This window comes from Carassius carassius, chromosome 18 (assembly GCF_963082965.1).
Source record: "Carassius carassius chromosome 18, fCarCar2.1, whole genome shotgun sequence".
Taxonomy (NCBI): domain Eukaryota; kingdom Metazoa; phylum Chordata; class Actinopteri; order Cypriniformes; family Cyprinidae; genus Carassius; species Carassius carassius.
The window spans coordinates 1,919,677-1,940,913 of NC_081772.1; the positions used below are offsets into that span (position 1 = coordinate 1,919,677).

The following is a 21,237-nucleotide window of genomic DNA, read 5'->3' on the forward strand; positions in this document are numbered from 1 at the left end:
TGTATTTTGTTTGAGGTTCTCTTGTCCTTTCGGCTACATGTATTAAATTATTCAAAGCACTGACACCGTTGCCATAAATAGATCAGAAGAAAAATGTGTATATATATATATGAATAGTTTTTTACTGAATCGTTTCTGTTTTGCTATCAAGCAGTATTGATTTTATGATTTTATTTATTTTCCTTTCTTTTTTTTAATTCTTTTTTTATGCCTTTGACAGGACAGCTGCATGAATCATAATCATGGGATAAAACATTTGAAGTCTAAGCTGTTGATTTGTGTTTCTGGTAAACAGTCAGTACCCTGGGATCCAACATAGTGTTATTTGTCGTGAAGTTTAACTTTAAGGAAGTATGTTGTTTTGCTCATCTGTGTGTATTTAAAATTGCATTGAAAGTGTTTTGCATTCTGATTGAATCATCAGAGAGAAAAATGATAGAAAAGTCCATTTCAAATTTGCAAAGTCAACATGAACTCAAATTAACTATCATTTTGTTAACGTGTTTGATAATGTGAATGATTTGTCAATGCATGTTACATGATATGCATGATATGTTTTTAACCCTAAACCTCCAACCACCTTTCCTGACCTAATCAAGTTTTACATTTTTACCAGGTAAATATTACTTTTTATGTCTATATAAAAAAAAATAAAGATTCTTACATTTAGCACAGAAACTAACTTTTCTGAAGTATCAAGGAGAAAAAAAAAAGTACTTTCTGTGTGTTAATGAATGATTTGTCGGTGCATGTTACTGCAAAGAAAAACGTTAGATGAAATGTTCTTGTCTTGCTGATGATTTGGATTTCATTTTATTTTTCAACCCTTAAAGGAGTAGTTCACTTCCAGAATAAAAATGTTGTTATGTCTTTCTTAAGTCGCAATGAAATGAAGATTTTTGAGCAAAATATTTACTTTACATGCATTTAATGTATTCTCTTGGAATATGTTGTTTTACGTGAAAATGTGTTGAAATGATGCCATTTCATGATGATTACAAATGCAAAGTAAGAAGCAGTTTGGCAGATGTTGCCCTTGTTGAAGAAGCTGAATATGGTGCATCACAAGTGTGTACATACAACAATAAAAGTCCGAATGCATTTGTGATGACAAAATGCAATCATGTGCCATTCAAAGTTATGTGCTGATGCACATTAACAGAGATTCTTACAAACATTTCTGTACCAGTCTCTTAATTTTGCAAATACTTGAAAACCAGGTTTGTGCTATCGTCCTTATGCTACGCTATAACGAAGTCTCCACGCAGGATCCGTTACGGTGCAGTGAATGGTGATCGCGACCGACGCAGCCCTCGTTGCGGTGAATAATCAGTACGGGAAAATACAGAGCATCCTGATAGGCCGGCGGCGAAGGTGGGCTCTCCTCATTGGCCGACTGATCAGCCAGGCATCGTGTGCTTTCCGTCGGACATCTGGGATCGTTCAGGCTGCTACTGTGACTTCTCCAAAGACAGCTGCGGCGCGAGCCGTACAAACGGCCTAGAGACAAACGGCTGCTGCTGAAAGGCAAACGCGGCAAACGTGGACTGCTACTGTTGCAGATGCTCAACGCGCTTCGCGAGAAGATTGACGAGCTGCTGATGGAGCGATGGCAGCGTTCGCAGTTCTGCCGGTATCCACCAAAGCCGTTTCCGCCAGCCGCACCGATGCCACGCGGCGAGAAAGTGTTGCAGCTGGACTGCTGCGCCAGATCCATAAGAACAGCTTCAGAGTAACTGGGAACCAGCTGTTGGTTGGAACGAATGTGCCACTCGAGCTCCGTGCTGTCGATGGTGTTGACCCTCGGGATGTGACGACAAAACGGACGCTCATCCAGAGGCGCAACAGCGACATAGTCGAACCCGAAAAGCTTCTCCACGTGGTAGTGAACATACGCCGTGCGGTACTCCATCAAGACCCGCAACGGCCAGGATAAAGTCAACACCGCTGCTAACCAGAAGCTACACTGCGATGCATACCAAGGCAAGCCATCTGGATCAGCGAAGGCAAGCATGTATTCCTTAAACTCCACGTTTTTTAGATGCATCCCTTCACGCGCTTCCATATAATCGTCCAATCCTTCGTTCTCGGTGAAGAACTGCGCTCTTTGCGTCAAATAGGAGTTCTCGGATTCAACATTGGCAAAACTGAAGCACTTCGTGAAGCGCAGCTTAGTCACCGGAAAGCCTTCCAGTCCTGTGAGGTGTCTCGAGATGTCTTTAACCCCACAGTTCCCGTAATCGAACTCGGCCTCCGCGACGTGCGTGTTGACGCGCTCGTGGTAAACCTGCGTGGTTGTGTAGGCGTCGCCGTTGCGATACCGCGTCACTTGTCTCGTCCGGCGTATGTAATGGTAGCTTATAGCCTTCCACCAGATGCACGGCGTGGCTTGTTGCATGCGTTGCACGCGCTCGGCAATGCTCTCCAGATCTACTTTAAACTGGAGTTTGTTGCGCAAGAAGCAGTGCCAACACTCCACCAGGTAAACCATGTAGAGCATTACGAGGAAAGCCACCGGGATGTAGATGTAGCCGTTAGAACAGGGACTGTCATGGTACAGCATGGACTTTCCCTTGAAAGCACTGTCGAAGGTGAGGCGCGTGACCTTCGTGACCTGACACCAGGTCATCGCGATCACACAGCAGTACATCAGCAGTGACAGAAGGAGGCATTTCCAGTGTGAGTCGCGGCACAGGGACTTGTTCAAAGACTGCTTCACTGGACGTTGCTGTAAAGATATAAACAGAGAGAGAGAAAGAGGTGAAAAACTTAAGCTGATTGAAAAGTTGTTTGGGCAAATGGGAAAATGGTGGTCCAGTTCTCTTAAAAATAACCCTTCAATCCACAAAATGTTCTTTGTAGTGGAAAAGAATTGTTTAGATCATTAAAATGTACTGTACACTAAGAAACAAATAGTTATTTTGAGAAGGGCTGCTATAGCATCACTGCTATATAAACAAAAACAAAAAAACATATGAAACCATTATGTTTAAGAGTGTACTGAACATTCTTACAAACTTCTTTGAATTTATCTTCCAACATTTCTAAACTTCTTTCTTAAGAGGATTTCGGTGAATCCGGCCCCAGGGCTGTAAACGTTGGAATCAAACGCATTTGATTGATCAGAAGAATCTGATGAGGTCATCTTTTGCAAAAATATCTATCTACAACCCAACGCTTTTTCTTCTTATTTTCTAACTTAAGAGTAAGGTTAAGAATGGTTTTCTTTTTTTTCCCTCAAGACTGTTCTACAGACAAAACCTAAATACATCTTGAAATTACAATATATCCAATGGTGTCCTGAATTTTAAATTTTTCCCTTTTAGGAACTTTTTGAGAACCTTTTTTTTTTAAGAACTGCACACACACACACACACACACACACACACACAAATTAACATTACATTATTTTTCTAAAAATAAAGGTTCTTTATTTGCTTTGAAGGTTCCATTGACAACCTTTAACATCCATGAATCATTTCCATTCCAAAAGGTTTTTAGAATTTTAAAATATTCTTCACACTTAGAAAAAATTGAATTCTTTTAGAAACTGTTCACTGAGAGGGACTTTGGGGAATCAAAAATTCTTCTTCTTTGGCATTTACATAATTTACATTAATTCATTTAGCAGACAGTTTAAAAACATATATATATATATGGCCAAAGGTCGAAGGTCATCACAGCCCTTTTTGGCCATCTATGTTCAAACAACCCTTTTGCAACCTTTATTTTTAACAGTGTAGGATTTACTTTAAAAAAAATTCCACATTGCTAGTAAATTTCATCCATAATTACAAAGAAATAGCAATTAAGTAACAAGTAAATCAAACATGAAATTTTGAAGTAAAAAAAACAAACAAAAAACGAATAATCTTTGTTTTATTAAGAACTTCAAAAAATATGGTTCTTGAAAAGCCTTAGTTTGAGACCAAGAATGGACAAAATACAAAGATCATGTAATCATATTCATGCTGAACAAACTCCTCTGGGTTTTATTTAGCTGTTTCTGGAGTATTTGATTGCGTAGCTGTCTTATGCCTTTAACATGGCAGCTGGCATTAAATAATTGATGATCTTCTTCCATAATTATCCGCTCTACCTTTTACCCTCACGACTGGAGCTCTCAGCGAGAACCACAGCACTTATGAAGTATTTCTCAGCCATTAATATACAATGCATAATACTCTCATTTGTGTTTTGTATTTGAGTCTCTTTGCTTTTGTCATTTGAGGGAATTCCAAAAAAATCAGTGCCAGAATATTATACGTCCTGTGGCTCACAAGTCTTTATATGGGAAAAAGACTGAATAAGAGATGTATTCGAAAACAATGACGATTTTTTTTTTCAAAAACAAAATGGGTTTCTCAGGTTTTGCCCAAAAATCATATAAGTTAAAAAAAAAAAAAAAAAAATTGAGGTTGTATGAGGACATTCTGCAGGGAAAGGTTGGTTCATGAAACACAACGTGTACTTAAAAGTTTAAACAGACCATTAAAGCAAGATTTTCTTAAAAATAATAATGAACTGAAATCATTTTGCATGGTGGAAAAAAAACTAAATACATCCCAAATGGGATATAATTGTGTTAACTAAAACTAAAACCATAAAAACATTTGAATTACTTGAAATAAAAAAAAATATGAAAAAAAAAAAGATTTCATCTAGCTGCCAACAGTGTTAGTGCCATATTGAGATACTATTATAGTTTTTATTAATATTTTGAATTAGATTTTGTATTTAATTTTTCTGTTTAACTGGTTAATTCTATTTATTTATTTTTTGTAATTTTGTGAGGGTTTTTCCCCATTTATTTACTTAAAACATCTATATAGTTTTATTTTATTAGTGTTTTAGCCGAAATGAAAATGATAAGTGTTGACTGAAATAAATACATTTAAATTTGTAAATAAATGAATTTGTTATATTTCAGAAAATGTATTTTATTTAAAATAACAAAAGATTATTTGATGGTTTTATTTTTAGTTGAACTATATTAACCTAATATATTTAAAACTAATAACTAACATTGTGAAACTATATAGACATATATAAAATAAAAACTAAAATTTTTACTAAAATGAAAATTAAAAATTACTATAAAATAAATTGATATAAAATATAAAAATAAAACATCATTCAAAACATTAACAAAAAACTCCTAACCACATTTGATTTGTGTTTGTTGATTTGTTTATAATGCATATTTATGTATTAAACAGTTTATGGACAATCATGGTGTTCTGTCTTTATAGTGAAATTGGATTAATAATGTATAATAACAACAAAAACAAAAACAATGTTATTGCTATCTAGAAAAAGGTTCATAAAGGAACTGATTCCTTTAAGTGAAGGTTCCAATTAGAACCTTTTCAAAAAGGTTCAAAAATGAACCTTTAAGGTTCCCCCACAGTTGCAATCTCCAGGAACCTCAAAAGGTTCATTTTTGAACCTTTTCTTCTAAGAGTGTAGGTATATTTGTAACGTGTGATATTGTGGGGTTAATGCCAAAAAATGTGGTTTAACTAGTTACTAGTCACATCAGCTAACTAATTTCCTCTGAATGACCTTCATAGATTAAGCTAATTTGGTCTTTGAATATATCAATTAGATGCTGTTAAATTTGTACACATATTATAGTTATACAAATCACTTTTCTTTGAGCTGAAAGTGTTTGATGCACATAATTTCTTATAGGCACTAATTAGTGAATAACAAGCTTTCAGTGACACAGAGGGGCATTTACACTTAATCACTTCTGAGAAAATAATGATCAAACCAGTTAATCACCAAATGAAGTGTAGAGCATGAGATGAACCAATCCCAACAGAGAAAACACATTTGCTTCCAGCCTTACTGTGTTAGTTGAAGCTGAAGCTATTGTGAAACAAAGCCTCTGTGTTGTGCTCAAGGCCGAGACCCGAGGCTCTGTCAGACGCTGCAGTGAAAACACATGCTCTGAGTCTCGCTGCTGTCACACTGTATATTTTGGGAGGTGTGAGCGAGGCGTCCCACTTTCATTCGCACTATTTTAGTCCTGTGGAGTTTTATTAAGGCAACATAGCTGCCAATTCATGAGGTTTAGATCATCAGGGAGACCCTGGCTGTTGATAACGTGTCAGTGAGAACAAAGTTTCATGAATTCTCAGTCTAAAATATATTTAAAAAAATTATTACAAACAACTTAAATGTGACTGGGTGATTCTCACAAAATGCAGGTCACATTTAAACCCCCCCCCCCAACAAAATTTTTTTTTTTAAACAATAACATTATTAAAGATATAGAATTTATGTATTTATTCTAAAATAATTTAAGAATTGTTTTGCATATTTTTGTACATTAATTTTATAACAATCAAGCATGCGCTTAAAGCAACTAGAATTATTATTATTACTATTCATAAATTATATATAATTTATGTACCTAAATCATACAATAATTATTTTAACATATTATTTTAATGACTATCAAGCATATTCTTGTATTCAGAATATACTACAAATTATAAAAATACAATTATATATAATTTATGTAAACAATAATTCAAATATAATTTAATAATTTGAGGACTATTTTAATCAAAAACTCATACATTATTTTCAGAACAAATCACTCAATTAGTAAACAATACTAATTACATTTAAATTGTGCTATAAATTATAGTAAACACATTGTTTTAATTACAATAAAAATATTACAAAAAATATTACAAAAAGTGTGTTTCTCTTTCTTTCCTTCTTTCTTTCTCTTTTTTTGGATTTGGTGATGAAATATGACTATGACGTTTCCTGAAATCCACTCTATTACTGTCTGCCACTGCATTGAACGTGTAATTGGTTTATACAGTCTATTACTACAGTAGTCTACAGTAGACAGATAGATATGGATATTTGTGTGTGTCTCCTTTCACTGCACACACACACACACACACACTCACAATCCTCCCCATGTTCGAGTCAATTAAACATAAACCGCGTTGCATTAATTAGCTTTCGGTGAAACATACAGAATAAAGCGTCTATCCGTTCTCTTCCGTCGCAGGTTTGTAACAAAGGTTTTCAAGCCTCGCGTCGAGATGAACGCGCGCGCCGCGGCTGAACTCACCGATTCCCGCGGCGCGTCCGTCTGCTCGTGGAGGACATCAACAGCACTGCTGTCCGTCACCGGAGCTGCTGGAGACATGATGAAGAAGAAGACGATCCTGGAGCATCACAGCCATGTGTCCAGATCCTCAGCGAGGCAGCATCCTCCCACACCTCAGGACTCAGGACTTGAGGGATTGCAGGCTGTCCGGGCACCCGCGGACATCTCCCTCGGGACTGCTGTTTTGCAAATAAAAGATCGAATCTGAGTCACGTCGAAATGCAGAAATCGAATCGAAATGCGAAGCGCATCCACGTGCACACGAGCTCGTGAACGCGGAGTGAATGACAATGAGGCGCGAGATGCATCCACACGGATGCGCAGCTCAGATCCAGGTAACGAGAGAGAGAGAGAGAGAGAGAGAGAGAAAGAGAGAGAGAGAGAGAGAGACGTGACCTTGACTCTATGCATCGGTTTCTCATTTCTTATCAGCCCTTGTGAATATTAGCCTTTTAACACCAATAGCCAATTTGCATGTTCCCATTCATCAGTATATAACGGGTTGCATGGAATTAGAAAGAAATCAAATACTGTACAATGTATTTTATAATCGATTTATATAATATAAATTATGTGTGAAAAGTTATTTTAACTTTGATTAAATTATTTGATCAAAATCAAATAATTTATCAATAACATAAGGTTATTAGTATTTTTGTTCTATTAATAATAGCCAGTTTGCATTTTCTGTTTCACCACAACTTAATGAGTCACGCAGAATAAAAAACAAACAAAAAAATCATGAACAGCATGCTTTTTAGTCTTAAGCAGTTTCTTCTCTTTTCTTTCTGTTGTTCTATATGATTATTCCCCTCTTTTAAAACATTGATTTGATCTTTCTGAAATCATAATTAAGGGTCTGACGTCATAATCAACTACCCACATGGACACAAAACTCTTAAAGTCTTTGTTGCTCAACACAAACACTGACTCTGATCTTATATACACCACCGAATGTCATTTTAGATGAAATAACCCTGGAATGGAAAGTCAATGTGAGACTTTTATTTAACCTTTAAAATGTGAAAAGATCAAGTAGCCTACACTTCAACCTTCTGCAGAAGTTTTGTGCAGTACTAGTCTGTAAGGCTATATTATATAATTTTTGTCGATATTCAACCAACCAATCACACAGAGTTCAGAATTTAAACAGACTACAGCGCCACATTGTGGTCATTGTTAGGGGTCATTGTTCTATTCAAGTCAATCTACAAATAACAAAAGCATTGAAGATAAAAAAAAAAAGATTTTTAAAATACTAAACATGAGTAGATTTACGTGCATGTGTGAAATCATTTATATTCTTATCTTAAAACGCATAATTTCTAAAGAAATTTCTCAGGATTGTTATGTAGTCGAATATATCAGGCTACAAGCCTAAACAGGCTAATATTCAATGCACATTTATAAATTTCAATTTGATGACTATTTTTCATGTGATTCTAACCAACACGTGCACTCCTGGGGAAACCCATAAATGTCCAGATCGAAGCTGTGTTGCAACTCGAGGTTGAAATGAAGGACTCCATAAAGCCAGTCGATTCGTTTTAGGAAGTTGTCGGGTGTCCAGAAAAGAGAACAGGTCTGTAGTTTTGGTCTTCTAGGAGATTCCGTGGGGTTGTCAGGTTGTGTTTGGACTGCAGTTGAAATGGTATGGGTTTGCCACTCCCTGAAGGGAATTCCCACTTTAGACGGCTTGAAAGCCGCTTTAACTCCGCCTACAGTGCCGCTTCCCCATGAGCTTCACTTTACTGCCTGCACACTCACAGCGGTTTCATTAACTTACAGAGTCTGGATGGCACATTTGAACTCAACCTGAAACCACAGACTTGACGTTAAAAAGCCATTGTGAAGCCTGGACAGCGGAGTCATCGGCGGTGGGATGAGAAACAAAAGCGAATGTCTCTGGTGTCATAATGTCACGGTGATTTTACGTTTTTACATCGCTACGTTTATATTCGGACTGTAGCCTAAGCATCAAAGCTTCCAAATGGCGCAAAGCGGCGGCGAGAAACAAGGCAAACTCGACTTCGACGAAAGTCGGATTGACTCCGGAATCGACTCGTACAAATCGATTTCCAGAGAACAGGACGCGAACTCGGACAGATCTCAGGAAAAGGAAAAAGCCTGCGTTACAGACGAGCGACTGGACTCTGCTTACGTCTCATCATCGCTAACAGTGGACAGTTTGGGGGATTTTATCGAGCAATGCAGCATTTCTGAATGTGAAAGCGCGACGGACTGTGAATACACCGAAGAGGAAGTGAATTTCCTAACCACTGTTACAGAGGATGGAGACACGTACGTTTATAAAACTCCCCTTCATTGATAAGTTCCCATGCATCACCCGAGTGCAGATCAAGTGTGTTTTGATGTCTAAATAGTGCGGTTTTGTCATTTTTAATTAACGTGGTTTAGGAAGCGAGGTCGCGCGCCGCGGAGTAATATTACATTATAACTTCCAACACGTTCTGTATGCATTATTGTTTTTAGAAAACGGTTTCTATATGATAGAAGATGAGAATGCATTTTTTTATATATTAGAGACACGTTAACTCAAAAAAGTTTTGAAATGCAATTTTTAAGTGCCATCTGTCCCTGTCTTGTTAATTGTTTGGGCGCTGCACAGTGATTCGGTGAACAAGTGTTTTGTTAATTAGAGCTGAAATCGTTATTAAGTGAAAAATGTATTAAGTGAAATCCATGTTGTTCGTTTTACTGTAGCCCCCATTTGATCAATATTTTAATTTCATTGCAACGCTCCCTTAAGACAGGGACTATATCTTCTAGCGGAGTAATGGAAATGAATGAACTTTTAACTGAAAATAGTGTACTCTAATGTTTTTATTAAAGCAGATAGGCACTTTAGGTCGTGTATTGGAAATATAATCAAGCTCAACTGGGTTGCACATATATTTGTACCTTGTTGCTTAATTTTAATCCAAAACATTGCAATAATTTAGGTGCCAAGGTCAAGAGGTGTATATAATCAGACAAATTAAGCAGGTCTGCACTCTAAACATTTTTTTAATTAAATGTTTAAGTCATAAGTCAACAGATGTTTTCCATCCTAATATGCAAAGGCAATGGTTAGGTGGAACAGAGACTAATGCAGTTTGTTCAACTCTTTGTTTTGCAAGGCATTAAATGTTTATGTTGTCAAACAGAGAGGACAGGACGTCTTTGGGAATCCAGCCATCGGTGTAAAAATTTAACTCTATTGGTAGACAAGATTCTAACACACACATTTTTCTAAGTTGATTCATTTTACAGTCTGTTTAGTTTGCCGAGTGACACATTCTAGTGTAAGCGATGAAGTTTTGATTACAGTAGCAGACTGTTTTAACACTACAGTCAGTTAACAGACATCTAGAAACTGGATCTGCCGTTTATGGCGCATGAGAAGAAGAAAGCAGAAGTATGCAGACATCAGTGGAATTCCCCCTCGTTGGGTCAGAAAGCACATTCTGATACCAGCCTTTTGGAGAGTGCAAAGCTTTTGTTATAAACACACATTCATGTGCTTTTAATTCCCATTTAGCCCAGAAGCACGTCACAAACTTGTTTATGCAAGTGTTGACCTTTACACCAGATCGTGGTTCAACCTGTAACGTGTATGTATGTTCAAAAACACACGCCAACATTCACCGCACAAGTGGACACGTACACACAGTTTTCATTTCTGCATCGGTTTTCACACTGACAAACCAGGATGAAATACGGCTGTGATTTTAAAAACGTCTTGCGTTTTGATTCTTCTTGAATCTAAGCGACCTGATAAAGTTTACCTTTGCTCTGCCTTTGTTGCAAGAAAAAAAAACTCCTTTGTCTTTCCCTGAATGTCATCAGAGTTAAGAACATGCTTATGAAGAAATTCCATTGGCTAAATGAAATCCCCAGACAGTCTAGAAGAGCAAGTAGTATCCCATTGTACAGGTTTAATATCCGTTTTATAATTACAGACAGTCATATACAACAATGAAGATATACTAAGGAAATTTTTGAGGAGTAGTTTTTGAATAATCCAAAATGATGACACCCAAAAATGAATCATTTATAATAAATTCCAGGTTTTTGTACTCCATAGTGCATGCTTTCATGGTGAAGCCTCCTCAATGAGGCCCATATAAATTGAATTAAAAGTACTATCTGAATTAAGGTCTTCATTCCTGTCATACAGTACAAGCAGTGTTAGGTAGATTAATTATGAATTGTAGCCAAATTGTAATTATGGTAGTACTGTAATCTGGATTACACAAATGTAGTCTGATTACTTTTGACCTAACCTGTTTATCACATAGACTTGAATGGGATTATTGTGTTGTTTTAAGAAAAAAAAAAGATAAATTCATTTTTGGTTATCAATATCATAAAATGCATTAAACATTACATTCCAGCAGAGTTTCCCAAACTGTAGGGTGGTTATGAAAAGCTAATAATGAAATCATAAAAATGGCAAAGCCTTGGGATTCCTTACATTGCATCAACAAACATTATAAAACACCAGATTTTCCAGGTTTGAAATATTTTTGTCCAGACTTCCAATATTAATAATTACTGAAGGTCATTGGATATGATGAAGGCGTAGTGTTACACATCTATGCATTGGCAGTGTATCTATTAACTTAATAATATTAGTCTTTATAATAATATTAAACTTTCAAAATATTGTGCATAAGTCATATGGACTTTATTTGTCATATGCATTGTACAGTACAGCCCCAGTCCCCATCCACTTTCATTATATGGGAAAAGAGCAGCATTAACGTTCTTCAAAATCTCTCTTTTGGTGTTTTCCGAAACCAGGTCACAAGGTGGAATAAATGTTGACCGAATGCTCATTTTTAGGTGAACTGAACCTGTTGATTTCATATGCAGCGAAGTAATATGAATCACGATGGATTTACCACAATAAGATGTGATGACACTGAAGTTGCTCTCACATTATTTATATGCTGAAACCACTTGCTTCTACCTGCTTCCTTCTGGCTTACTGTAAAAGTGAAGTCTAGGTTATCGCATGTGGGGAAAGTAGCCGAGAAGTCACACACCTGCGAGGAAACACGGCAGCAGGAGGATGGGGGAAAAAAAGATAATGAGCGTGCATTAATTTATGTTCCTGCATACATCATTTACTGGTTGTGTTTGTGACTCAGAAACATCTGAGAGCTGAGAAACGAATGGATTTGTTTCGTGCAACTAGCCTAAAACATGCCTAGGTCTTATGTTAGCCAAAAAGGATATTTTGCATAAAGAAAATAAAGTCTGTTGATTGTGTTATGCATAATGCAATCTCTTTTTTGTTGTTGTTGTTTGGATTTGTTTTCTTGAGATTCACTCAACTACAAATCCCTCACTTCATTTGTCTTCGCATCTCATCTGCGTTGAAATCAGCTGCGTTGGCATTTTTGTAGGGTTTTAGTATCCAAAGCAGCTCCATCCGATGGGTTTTATCATTTGAATAGCAATGCTTTTATAATGCACAAAAGTTCCAGTGTTGCGCAATGGCTGAATTCGTCTGTCATTGACATGCACTTTTCATGTGGCGTGTTTCTCAGTATCATTCGCCCTATTTTTCCATCACACATTGTGAAATGTGCTGCTTTTAGACTGCGGTTTGCTTGATAGTTCCTTCCCTTTACCGTTGACTCTTGCTTCAGCTTTTAACCCGCGTTTAACTGGCATTTACTCAACAACAACTTTTGTTTTTGTGTCTCTGTTTTCTAGGATTCTCCATCTGGCCATAATCCACGAAGAGGAATGCTTTGCACGTCAGTTGATAGACCTGTTTTCTCCAGAGCTGATGGATATACAGAACAACTTATATCAGGTATCTCTTTAAGAATGTCAGATTTGTCGCATTCAATGGACGATTTCTGCTCGTGTTTCATGAATAAGAGCCTGAAGGAACAGAAAAACGGTTGAAGGGAAATCTTGTATGGATGAGTTTGGTTATTTTTGTTTCCCCTTTGAGGGGAACTCCCTGAGCTCGTATCAAAGAATGAGGGGAGGGGGGATATTATACTCGTTTGACAGCTTCTGTTTCAATTGTTATTTTGAAATTCGGGGTTTATCTGGTGACCGCAGAAGAGGGGCTTTCTGAGGAAATGCCCTATGCAGTCTAGAAGTATGATTGCTATAGTTCGAGCAACGAGCAGAATGAACTGTTTATTGAATTTTTGTTGGCATTTTGGTAGAAGGAAGTGCTTCACAGTCATGGAAACCAATATCAATGAATTGCCCTCTAAAGCTGTTTTAACCATTTCAGGTGTGATGTAACATTATTGTGATTACTCACAGATACACTGTGGAAAGTGGTGATGCACCTCTGGAATGACTATTGCTGGACTGACGGACTAATGTGTGGCTTTCACATCATAATGCATCATTTTTGGGGAAAGAACATGTTTCCTTTTACTGTAAAGCAAGAATAGAATCATTAAAGGGTTTTCCTTATTAAAAATGCATGCATCAAAGGGTTAAAATTGTGATTTCCAACCTTGGAAATGCCATTGAAATGATTCAAATCTCATTTAAATGGGAAAATAAGTGTTTGTAGTTTGGCTCTGCTTTAAAATATTTTCTCAGAAACCTTACCAGAAATCATGAATGGTAATAATGCATTGGGTGGGATCTCGATTGATGCATCGATTCATTCGACTAGTTTTAGATTACAGTCAATTGCTGATTGTAATTCTAGATCAAATGTAGTGACTTGCTGTAAGGAAACAACTATCTTTACTGAAAAGGAAAAGCCCTGCATCCAATAAAAATCACACGGTTTTTCCCCACATTTACTGATATATCCTGTTTCAGCCAAAAAATGTCACATTGTTGATGTAAATTGGGTTGCAAACACCATTTCATGTTGGGTTTTATGATATGAGAGGATGTCAGGTGGTCTTGAAGCCCATCAGTGTGAGTCTGAAGGAAACACAGCAGCACTAATCTGACACTCAGCATCTAAAGCTGTGAGTAATACTGATGCTGCTGCGCTTTACCAAAATCCACGTCATCAACTAAAGCCAGGCCATCGGACATATTACTCGGATGTTTCCTTTTGACACATTTAGTGTTTAACTCCCAGATTGAGTAAACCTGTGCATGGTCCCTCTTCTTAGGAATAAATGAACCTCAGTTCTTACTGTCCTTGATGTCATTCAATCAAAAGGGTTGGTGGATGAATGCCATTCTTCAGCGCTCTTGCTAACTGTCAGATCTAGCATGATGGCCTGGAGCATTGGGGTTGTAATCTTTGCATTTTGAGACATGGGGACCGTCCCCATGCTACACATAAGCCAACATATCCGGTTGCTTAAAAAAATACATTTCGGTTCACGTACCCTTTGACAGATTTAATAATAAATAAAAGTAACATTTACATATCTAAAATGTTATACTTTTTTTAATATATATATTATTTTAATGATCATAAAATATTGTGATTTTATTTAAAAAAAAAAAAACACACAAATATTTAATGTATTTTTTTATGATAACTTTATGATCAACAAAATAATAAATATATTAAGTTGTATGCATATTAAAATAATTATATAATAGAATTATAACAATTTTTAATATATTATTTTTTTTATATAACTTATTCATTATTTAAAAAATCATAAAATGATGTGTACATATAAATAGTAGTAAAAAAAAAAATTATATATATATATATATATATACACACACACACACACACATACAGAAACACCTGTATATATGTAATATACATTTAAATATTTTAAAAAATATATAAAAAAAAAATTCCTCACACTATGCAAAAAAATGTAAAAACAAACAAATACATAAAAAAATATATATATTTATTGATGATGTTTGGATTGCATGACCTTCATCAGGATTTTTTAAAAACCTGTCAATAAATAAACATTTAGATATTTTTTGCATAGATGGTGTACGGGATTAGTTTTTGCTTGTTAGTTTTTGACCTGGTTGGTCTTTGTCTCCAACGCACCTATCTTTTGTCATCAGATGTGCGTGGTTTAATTAATCAATTTAAAATATCTATAAAACATTAGATGTAATGGCTCTTACTATTTTGGCATTACTTAAAGAAACACCGTAATGTCCAGCATCAGCTCTATCTGTTGTAGTTTCATGTTTTTGTCATCATTAGCCATGATAATCCTCATAATAACAGCATTTTGTCCAACGCTTCTTTAACTCTGTTGTCTACAGACGCCGTTGCATCTGGCCACGTATCTGAACCTGCCCTCTGTAGTGAAGGGTCTTGTAGAAAAGAGGGTCTCACTGGAGCTCCAGGACCAGGAGGGAAACACCCCTCTCCATGTGGCGTGTGAGCAGGGATTCTGGGATTGTGCCAATGAGATGATCCACAACGCCTCGCCCAGCAAACTCGCCTACGTGCTGGAAGCACAGAACTGGAGAGGTGAGAGAGAGAAAGTCATCATACTTGTTAGTGAACTGAACAGACCTCTGTCACTAAAGATGAGTGTGTAAAAATCATGCGTTTTGTTGCATGCTCAAAACATCCTAACAAGTGCATTGTAGAGTAACAGCTATTTTCATGTTATTCTGTTGTGTACAGTCGTGGCCAAAAGTTTTGAGAATTACATAAATATTGGAAATTGGAAAAGTTGCTGCTTAAGTTTTTATAATAGCAATTTGCATATACTCCAGAATGTTATGAAGAGAGATCAGATGAATTGCATAGTCCTTCTTTGCCATGAAAATTAACTTAATCCCAAAAAAACCTTTCCACTGCATTTCATTGCTGTCATTAAAGGACCTGCTGAGATCATTTCAGTAGTCGTCTTGTTAACTCAGGTGAGAATGTTGACGAGCACAAGGCTGGAGATCATTATGTCAGGCTGATTGGGTTAGAATGGCAGACTTGACATGTTAAAAGGAGGGTGATGCTTGAAATCATTGTTCTTCCATTGTTAACCATGGTGACCTGCAAAGAAACGCGTGCAGCCATCATTGCGTTGCATAAAAATGGCTTCACAGGCAAGGATATTGTGGCTACTAAGATTGCACCTAAATCAACAATTTATAGGATCATCAAGACCTTCAAGGAAAGAGGTTCAATTCTTGTAAAGAAGGCTTCAGGGCATCTCAGAAAGTCCAGCAATCGCCAGGATGGTCTCCTAAAGAGGATTCAGCTGCGGGATCGGAGTGCCACCAGTGCAGAGCTTGCTCAGGAATGGCAGCAGGCAGGTGTGAGCGCATCTGCACGCACAGTGAGGCCAAGACTTTTGGAAGATGGCCTGGTGTCAAGAAGGGCAGCAAAGAAGCCACTTCTCTCCAAAAAAAACCCATCAGGGACAGATTGATCTTCTGCAGAAAGTATAGTGAATGGACTGCTGAGGACTGGGGCAAAGTCATATTCTCCGATGAAGCCCCTTTCCGATTGTTTGGGGCATCTGGAAAAAGGCTTGTCCGGAGAAGAAAAGGTGAGCGCTACCATCAGTCCTGTGTCATGCCAACAGTAAAGCATCCTGACACCATTCATGTGTGGGGTTGCTTCTCATCCAAGGGAGTGGGCTCACTCACAATTCTGCCCAAAAACACAGCCATGAATAAAGAATGGTACCAAAACACCCTCCAACAGCAACTTCTTCCAACAATCCAACAACAGTTTGGTGAAGAACAATGCATTTTCCAGCACGATGGAGCACCGTGCCATAAGGCAAAAGTGATAACTAAGTGGCTCGGGACCAGAATGTTGAAATTTTGGGTCCATGGCCTGGAAACTCCCCAGATCTTAATCCCATTGAGAACTTGTGGTCAATCCTCAAGAGGCAGGTGGACAAACAAAAACCCACTAATTCTGACAAACTCCAAGAAGTGATTATGAAAGAATGGGTTGCTATCAGTCAGGATTTGGCCCAGAAGTTGATTGAGAGCATGCCCAGTCGAATTGCAGAGGTCCTGAAAAAGAAGGGCCAACACTGCAAATACTGACTCTGATAAAAGCCTTTGAAACGTATGAAGTGCTTGTAATTATATTTCAGTACATCACAGAAACAACTGAAACAAAGATCCAAAAGCAGTTTAGCAGCAAACTTTTTGAAAAGTAATATTTATGTAATTCTCAAAACTTTTGGCCACGACTGTATATTTGGAAGAATCGTACTGAGAAGTGCGGTCACACTTCTGTGATGCTGGTTCCTTCACTTGCGTTGGTTCTGACTGGATCATGAGGTTTTTTTAGTGAACAGAAACAGTTGTGTCAGAACAAGGAAGTTGTCAGCAAAAAAGTGCCCTGGAGTTTTTCCATTTTGTCATGAACTTCCAGTATCGGCGTTTCATAACATGACCATCATTCGGCTTTCTCTTTGCGTCAGCATGACAGCGAGTAGATTACTCTCAAACTGTAGTCCCTTACTGATTACAGATTACATCATGAACACTGTAGTTAATAAGGTAATCTACGTTACTCGTTTTAGCTCATGCATTCTATTTTTTAGTTTACTTTTTTAGCATTGAACTTACCATGTGGATATAAAAAAGCAAAGAAAAAAAAATATTTTCAGTGCATTTTTTTCAGCTAAAAGGCTTGCTACCATTGGCCCTTCTCCACAAAATCTAACATTTAGTGCTATTTTATCATGCAAAATATTTAAATGCAACACACAGGAGGAAAAAAAAGTCAGATAAGAGTCAAAAGGAGAGTCCAAACAAGTGAACCGCAAGTTCCCATTCAAAAGCGATTTCAGTATTTATGAATATGTTTCTGCCGTCAGATTTGATATTGTGATGTTATATATGACTTGAGGGATTAAATATTGCATCTGATCTTCACTGTGCAGGGCTCATGTGTCTCCATGTGGCAACGCTGCACAAGCATCATCGTCTAATGCGGCTGCTGATGAAGAACGGGGTGGATCTGAACCTCCAGGTGAGCTCCTTGAGGCCGATTCTGATGTGTGGAAAGTCAAAGCCTTCAGTCTTGTGACCAAACATCCGTCTGATTTCCTCATTCAGGAGGGGACGAGCGGGAAGACGGCGTTACACATGGCAGTGGAGCTGCACGACACGACGGCGGTGAACATGCTGCTCAATAAAGGGGCCAATGTAGACACGGCTATGTTTAACGGCTGCACCGCGCTGCATCTGGCCGTGGGCCGACAGGACGCCACCATCGCTAACCTCCTGTGTCAGGCCGGAGCCGACAAGATGATCAGAAACATGGAGGACGAGACGGCTCTGGATCTGGCCGACGGCAACGATGATGTAAGGACATCGACATCACTGTGACTCTTTCAATCTCCACCAACTCTATAACATTAATTAGAACTAAAACTATTAAAACATTATTTTAATGAACATAAAATAATGAGATTTTATCAAAAATAATAATGAAATAATATAAAATATTTTTTACTGTAATTATTTATACAAGTATTGTAATATAATTTATAAAATATATATATATATATATATATATATATATATATATATATATTTATTTATTTATTTATTTTATATTTAAATGTATTTTTAAAACAAACCAATTTTATTTCTTTTTTTATAAATCATTTTTATGATAACTTTGATCATTAAAAAATCTATATATTATAAGTTATATACGTATTAAAATAATTGTTATAAAATTACCTCATTTTAAATATTACTATGTATAATTTAATATAATATATTGATTATTTGAATAATCATAAACTGATATGATTGAGATGAAAAATTATGAAATAATAAAATATATGTATATAAATATTTGTAAAAAAAAGTGTGTGTGTATATGTGTGTATATATATATATTACAGTAATATATTTTAACACCAATTTTATTTTATTATTTTTATGAATCACACTTTTCATGATCATTTTATAATCATTAAAATTATAATAAATATTTAATCAATTAAATATATTACTATGTATAATTTAATATAATATATTTATTACTTGAATAATCATAAAATGATATGATTAAAAATATGAAATAATAATAAAAAAATATTTTTATAATATATATTTCTTAATAAATTAAAATGGAAAAAATATATACAAATAAACATTATTAAAAAATAGTAATAATAAATACTATAATAGTATTTAAATAATACTAATGCTGTTAATATTGTTTTGGATTATTAGTGATAGTTAACCTTTGTTTATTAGTGTGCATTATTGTGCAGCCAATACCTTTCAACAGGGTTTTTTATTTATTTAATTGAAACATGCTTTTATTGGTTGTTTTATTGTATTGTGTGTGTGCCGTGTTGACTGTAAAGCAGCATACAGTAAATGCATATGCTCTGTACAGTAAGCTTTGCATTAGAAATGGGATGATGTGGTCACAGTTTCTCCTTTTGCTTTTGCAGATTTTGGCCTTGTTCCCCTTCGATGACATTCAGATCATGGGCAGGACTCTCATGAGCTTCTCCTGAACACATCAGCGCCACGTTCTTCGTTCGTTCGTAAAAACTGATCTGAAGTTGCAGGACTTTGGTCATAGTGATGCACCGCTTTTGGAAACGTCTGCCCGTAACCTCAACTATTTATGTCCAGTGCAGATTTGTGCAGCAGTGACAGCTTCATGCAGAATTATGTGCTGCTACGTGGACGTGCGGACCTATCTTGTATTGTTTGTAGTTTGTATTGAACAACCTTCATGTAAAACAACACAAATGCATGCTGATCTATGATTCACAATATTGATGTTTTGTAGCAATACAGTGCTGCTGTAAACAACATGAGCAAATAAAACACTGCTTTGCAAACCTGTTTCATAGTGCCAATAAAAGTAGTTTTAATATTTACGTGCAGTTTTGTTTCTACTGAAAATGCAAGCTTTTTTTTACTTGTATGTGTGGCATGAACATCTTCCAGCAGCTGTGTCATTTACATTTTGTGCATTTCAATGTTAAACGCAAACTAAACAGACGCTGGTGAAAAATGTGCTGCAGTTCTCATAAGTATTGACAACAACAGGCAGAACATACAGGAAAAGCCACAAAAACAAGTTCCTGGTAGATTTGTAAAAAGAAAAGCATGTAGTGAAACCGTGTGTGTGTTTCCATCATGTGCCACATCTCTCTTCCTCATAACTTACCAAAAATGAGTCCCATTCATGTAAACTCGGACAGGTTAAAACATGTTTCCGTTTCATGTGAAACAATATATTTCCTTGTAAATGAATATTAATTTCCCTTTCTTTCCTGTACAGCATAATATTGCCATTGTATTTGATGCACATAATTTTTTTTTTTTTGAATAAAAAAAAAAATTGGTGACTAAATTGAGAATCAAATACTTTTAGAATGAAAATTTTTTTTTTGAAATTTTTGTTACTTTTCTAAAATTACGCTTTTTGAGAAAAATATTGAATTCGTAGAAAATAATAGCTAAAACTAAATGTGCTTCTAGTTAATTTACAATCTTTTAATGTTTAAGGTTTTATTTTTAAGTGTACTAAATATTATAAACATCAATAAGTATTAATTTATTATCATTAATAAATTATAGATATTCATTTTGATGTTCGTATATATTTTATAAAAATTAGTAATAATATTAAATATTATCTTTTTAAAAACAAATCTCAAGTAGCTACAATTATAATATATGTATCTATTTTGTTTTATATTTTATCTATTTTCTATTATGACTATACTGATTCCAATTTTGCTTTTAGAATAAAAACAGTTAAGGAATATTATTTTTTAGCAAAATTGTATAAATATATTTTTACAGGATTTGATACTTCTAAATTGTTGTTACTTTAATTTATTTATAATATTATTGAGATAATGACTTACAAATAATAAATTAATAAAAATAATCCAGAAACAGCAAAAGTTAAAACTAATGTGTATCCTAGTGAATTTATTATCTTTTAATATATTTATTTTAATATGCATTTATGCATACAAAATACAATGTGCAATTTTTCCACATTTGATACAATTTTCTAAATATATTTTAATTTTGAATAATAATGATAATATAGAAACAAATAGATGCTAAATCTAAACATTTAAAAAATCTCATCTTTTTTTTTAACTAAATGTGCATCCTAGTCAGTTTACAATCTTCTGGTGACTAAATATTACATTTATGATAAAAAAGGTAGTTTTACT

General features: G+C 35.7%; 2 protein-coding genes across 2 annotated transcripts; one reads left to right on the top strand and one right to left on the bottom strand.

Moving 5' to 3' along the window:
* Nucleotides 1-921: 921 nt before the first annotated feature.
* On the bottom strand, nt 922-7,497 carry tmem151ba (transmembrane protein 151Ba). Its single transcript, XM_059497879.1, has 2 exons — nt 7,103-7,497; nt 922-2,728 (listed from the first exon to the last, which is right to left on the bottom strand). The coding sequence occupies exons 1-2, from the start codon at nt 7,178-7,180 to the stop codon at nt 1,247-1,249; spliced, it is 1,560 nt and encodes a 519-aa protein (XP_059353862.1). The 5' UTR covers nt 7,181-7,497; the 3' UTR covers nt 922-1,246.
* A 1,345-nt stretch (nt 7,498-8,842) lies between these two features.
* Nucleotides 8,843-19,917, top strand: nfkbie (nuclear factor of kappa light polypeptide gene enhancer in B-cells inhibitor, epsilon). Its single transcript, XM_059498154.1, has 6 exons — nt 8,843-9,442; nt 12,869-12,971; nt 15,347-15,557; nt 17,944-18,032; nt 18,119-18,367; nt 19,480-19,917. The coding sequence occupies exons 1-6, from the start codon at nt 9,132-9,134 to the stop codon at nt 19,543-19,545; spliced, it is 1,029 nt and encodes a 342-aa protein (XP_059354137.1). The 5' UTR covers nt 8,843-9,131; the 3' UTR covers nt 19,546-19,917.
* The last annotated feature ends 1,320 nt before the right edge of the window (nt 19,918-21,237 follow it).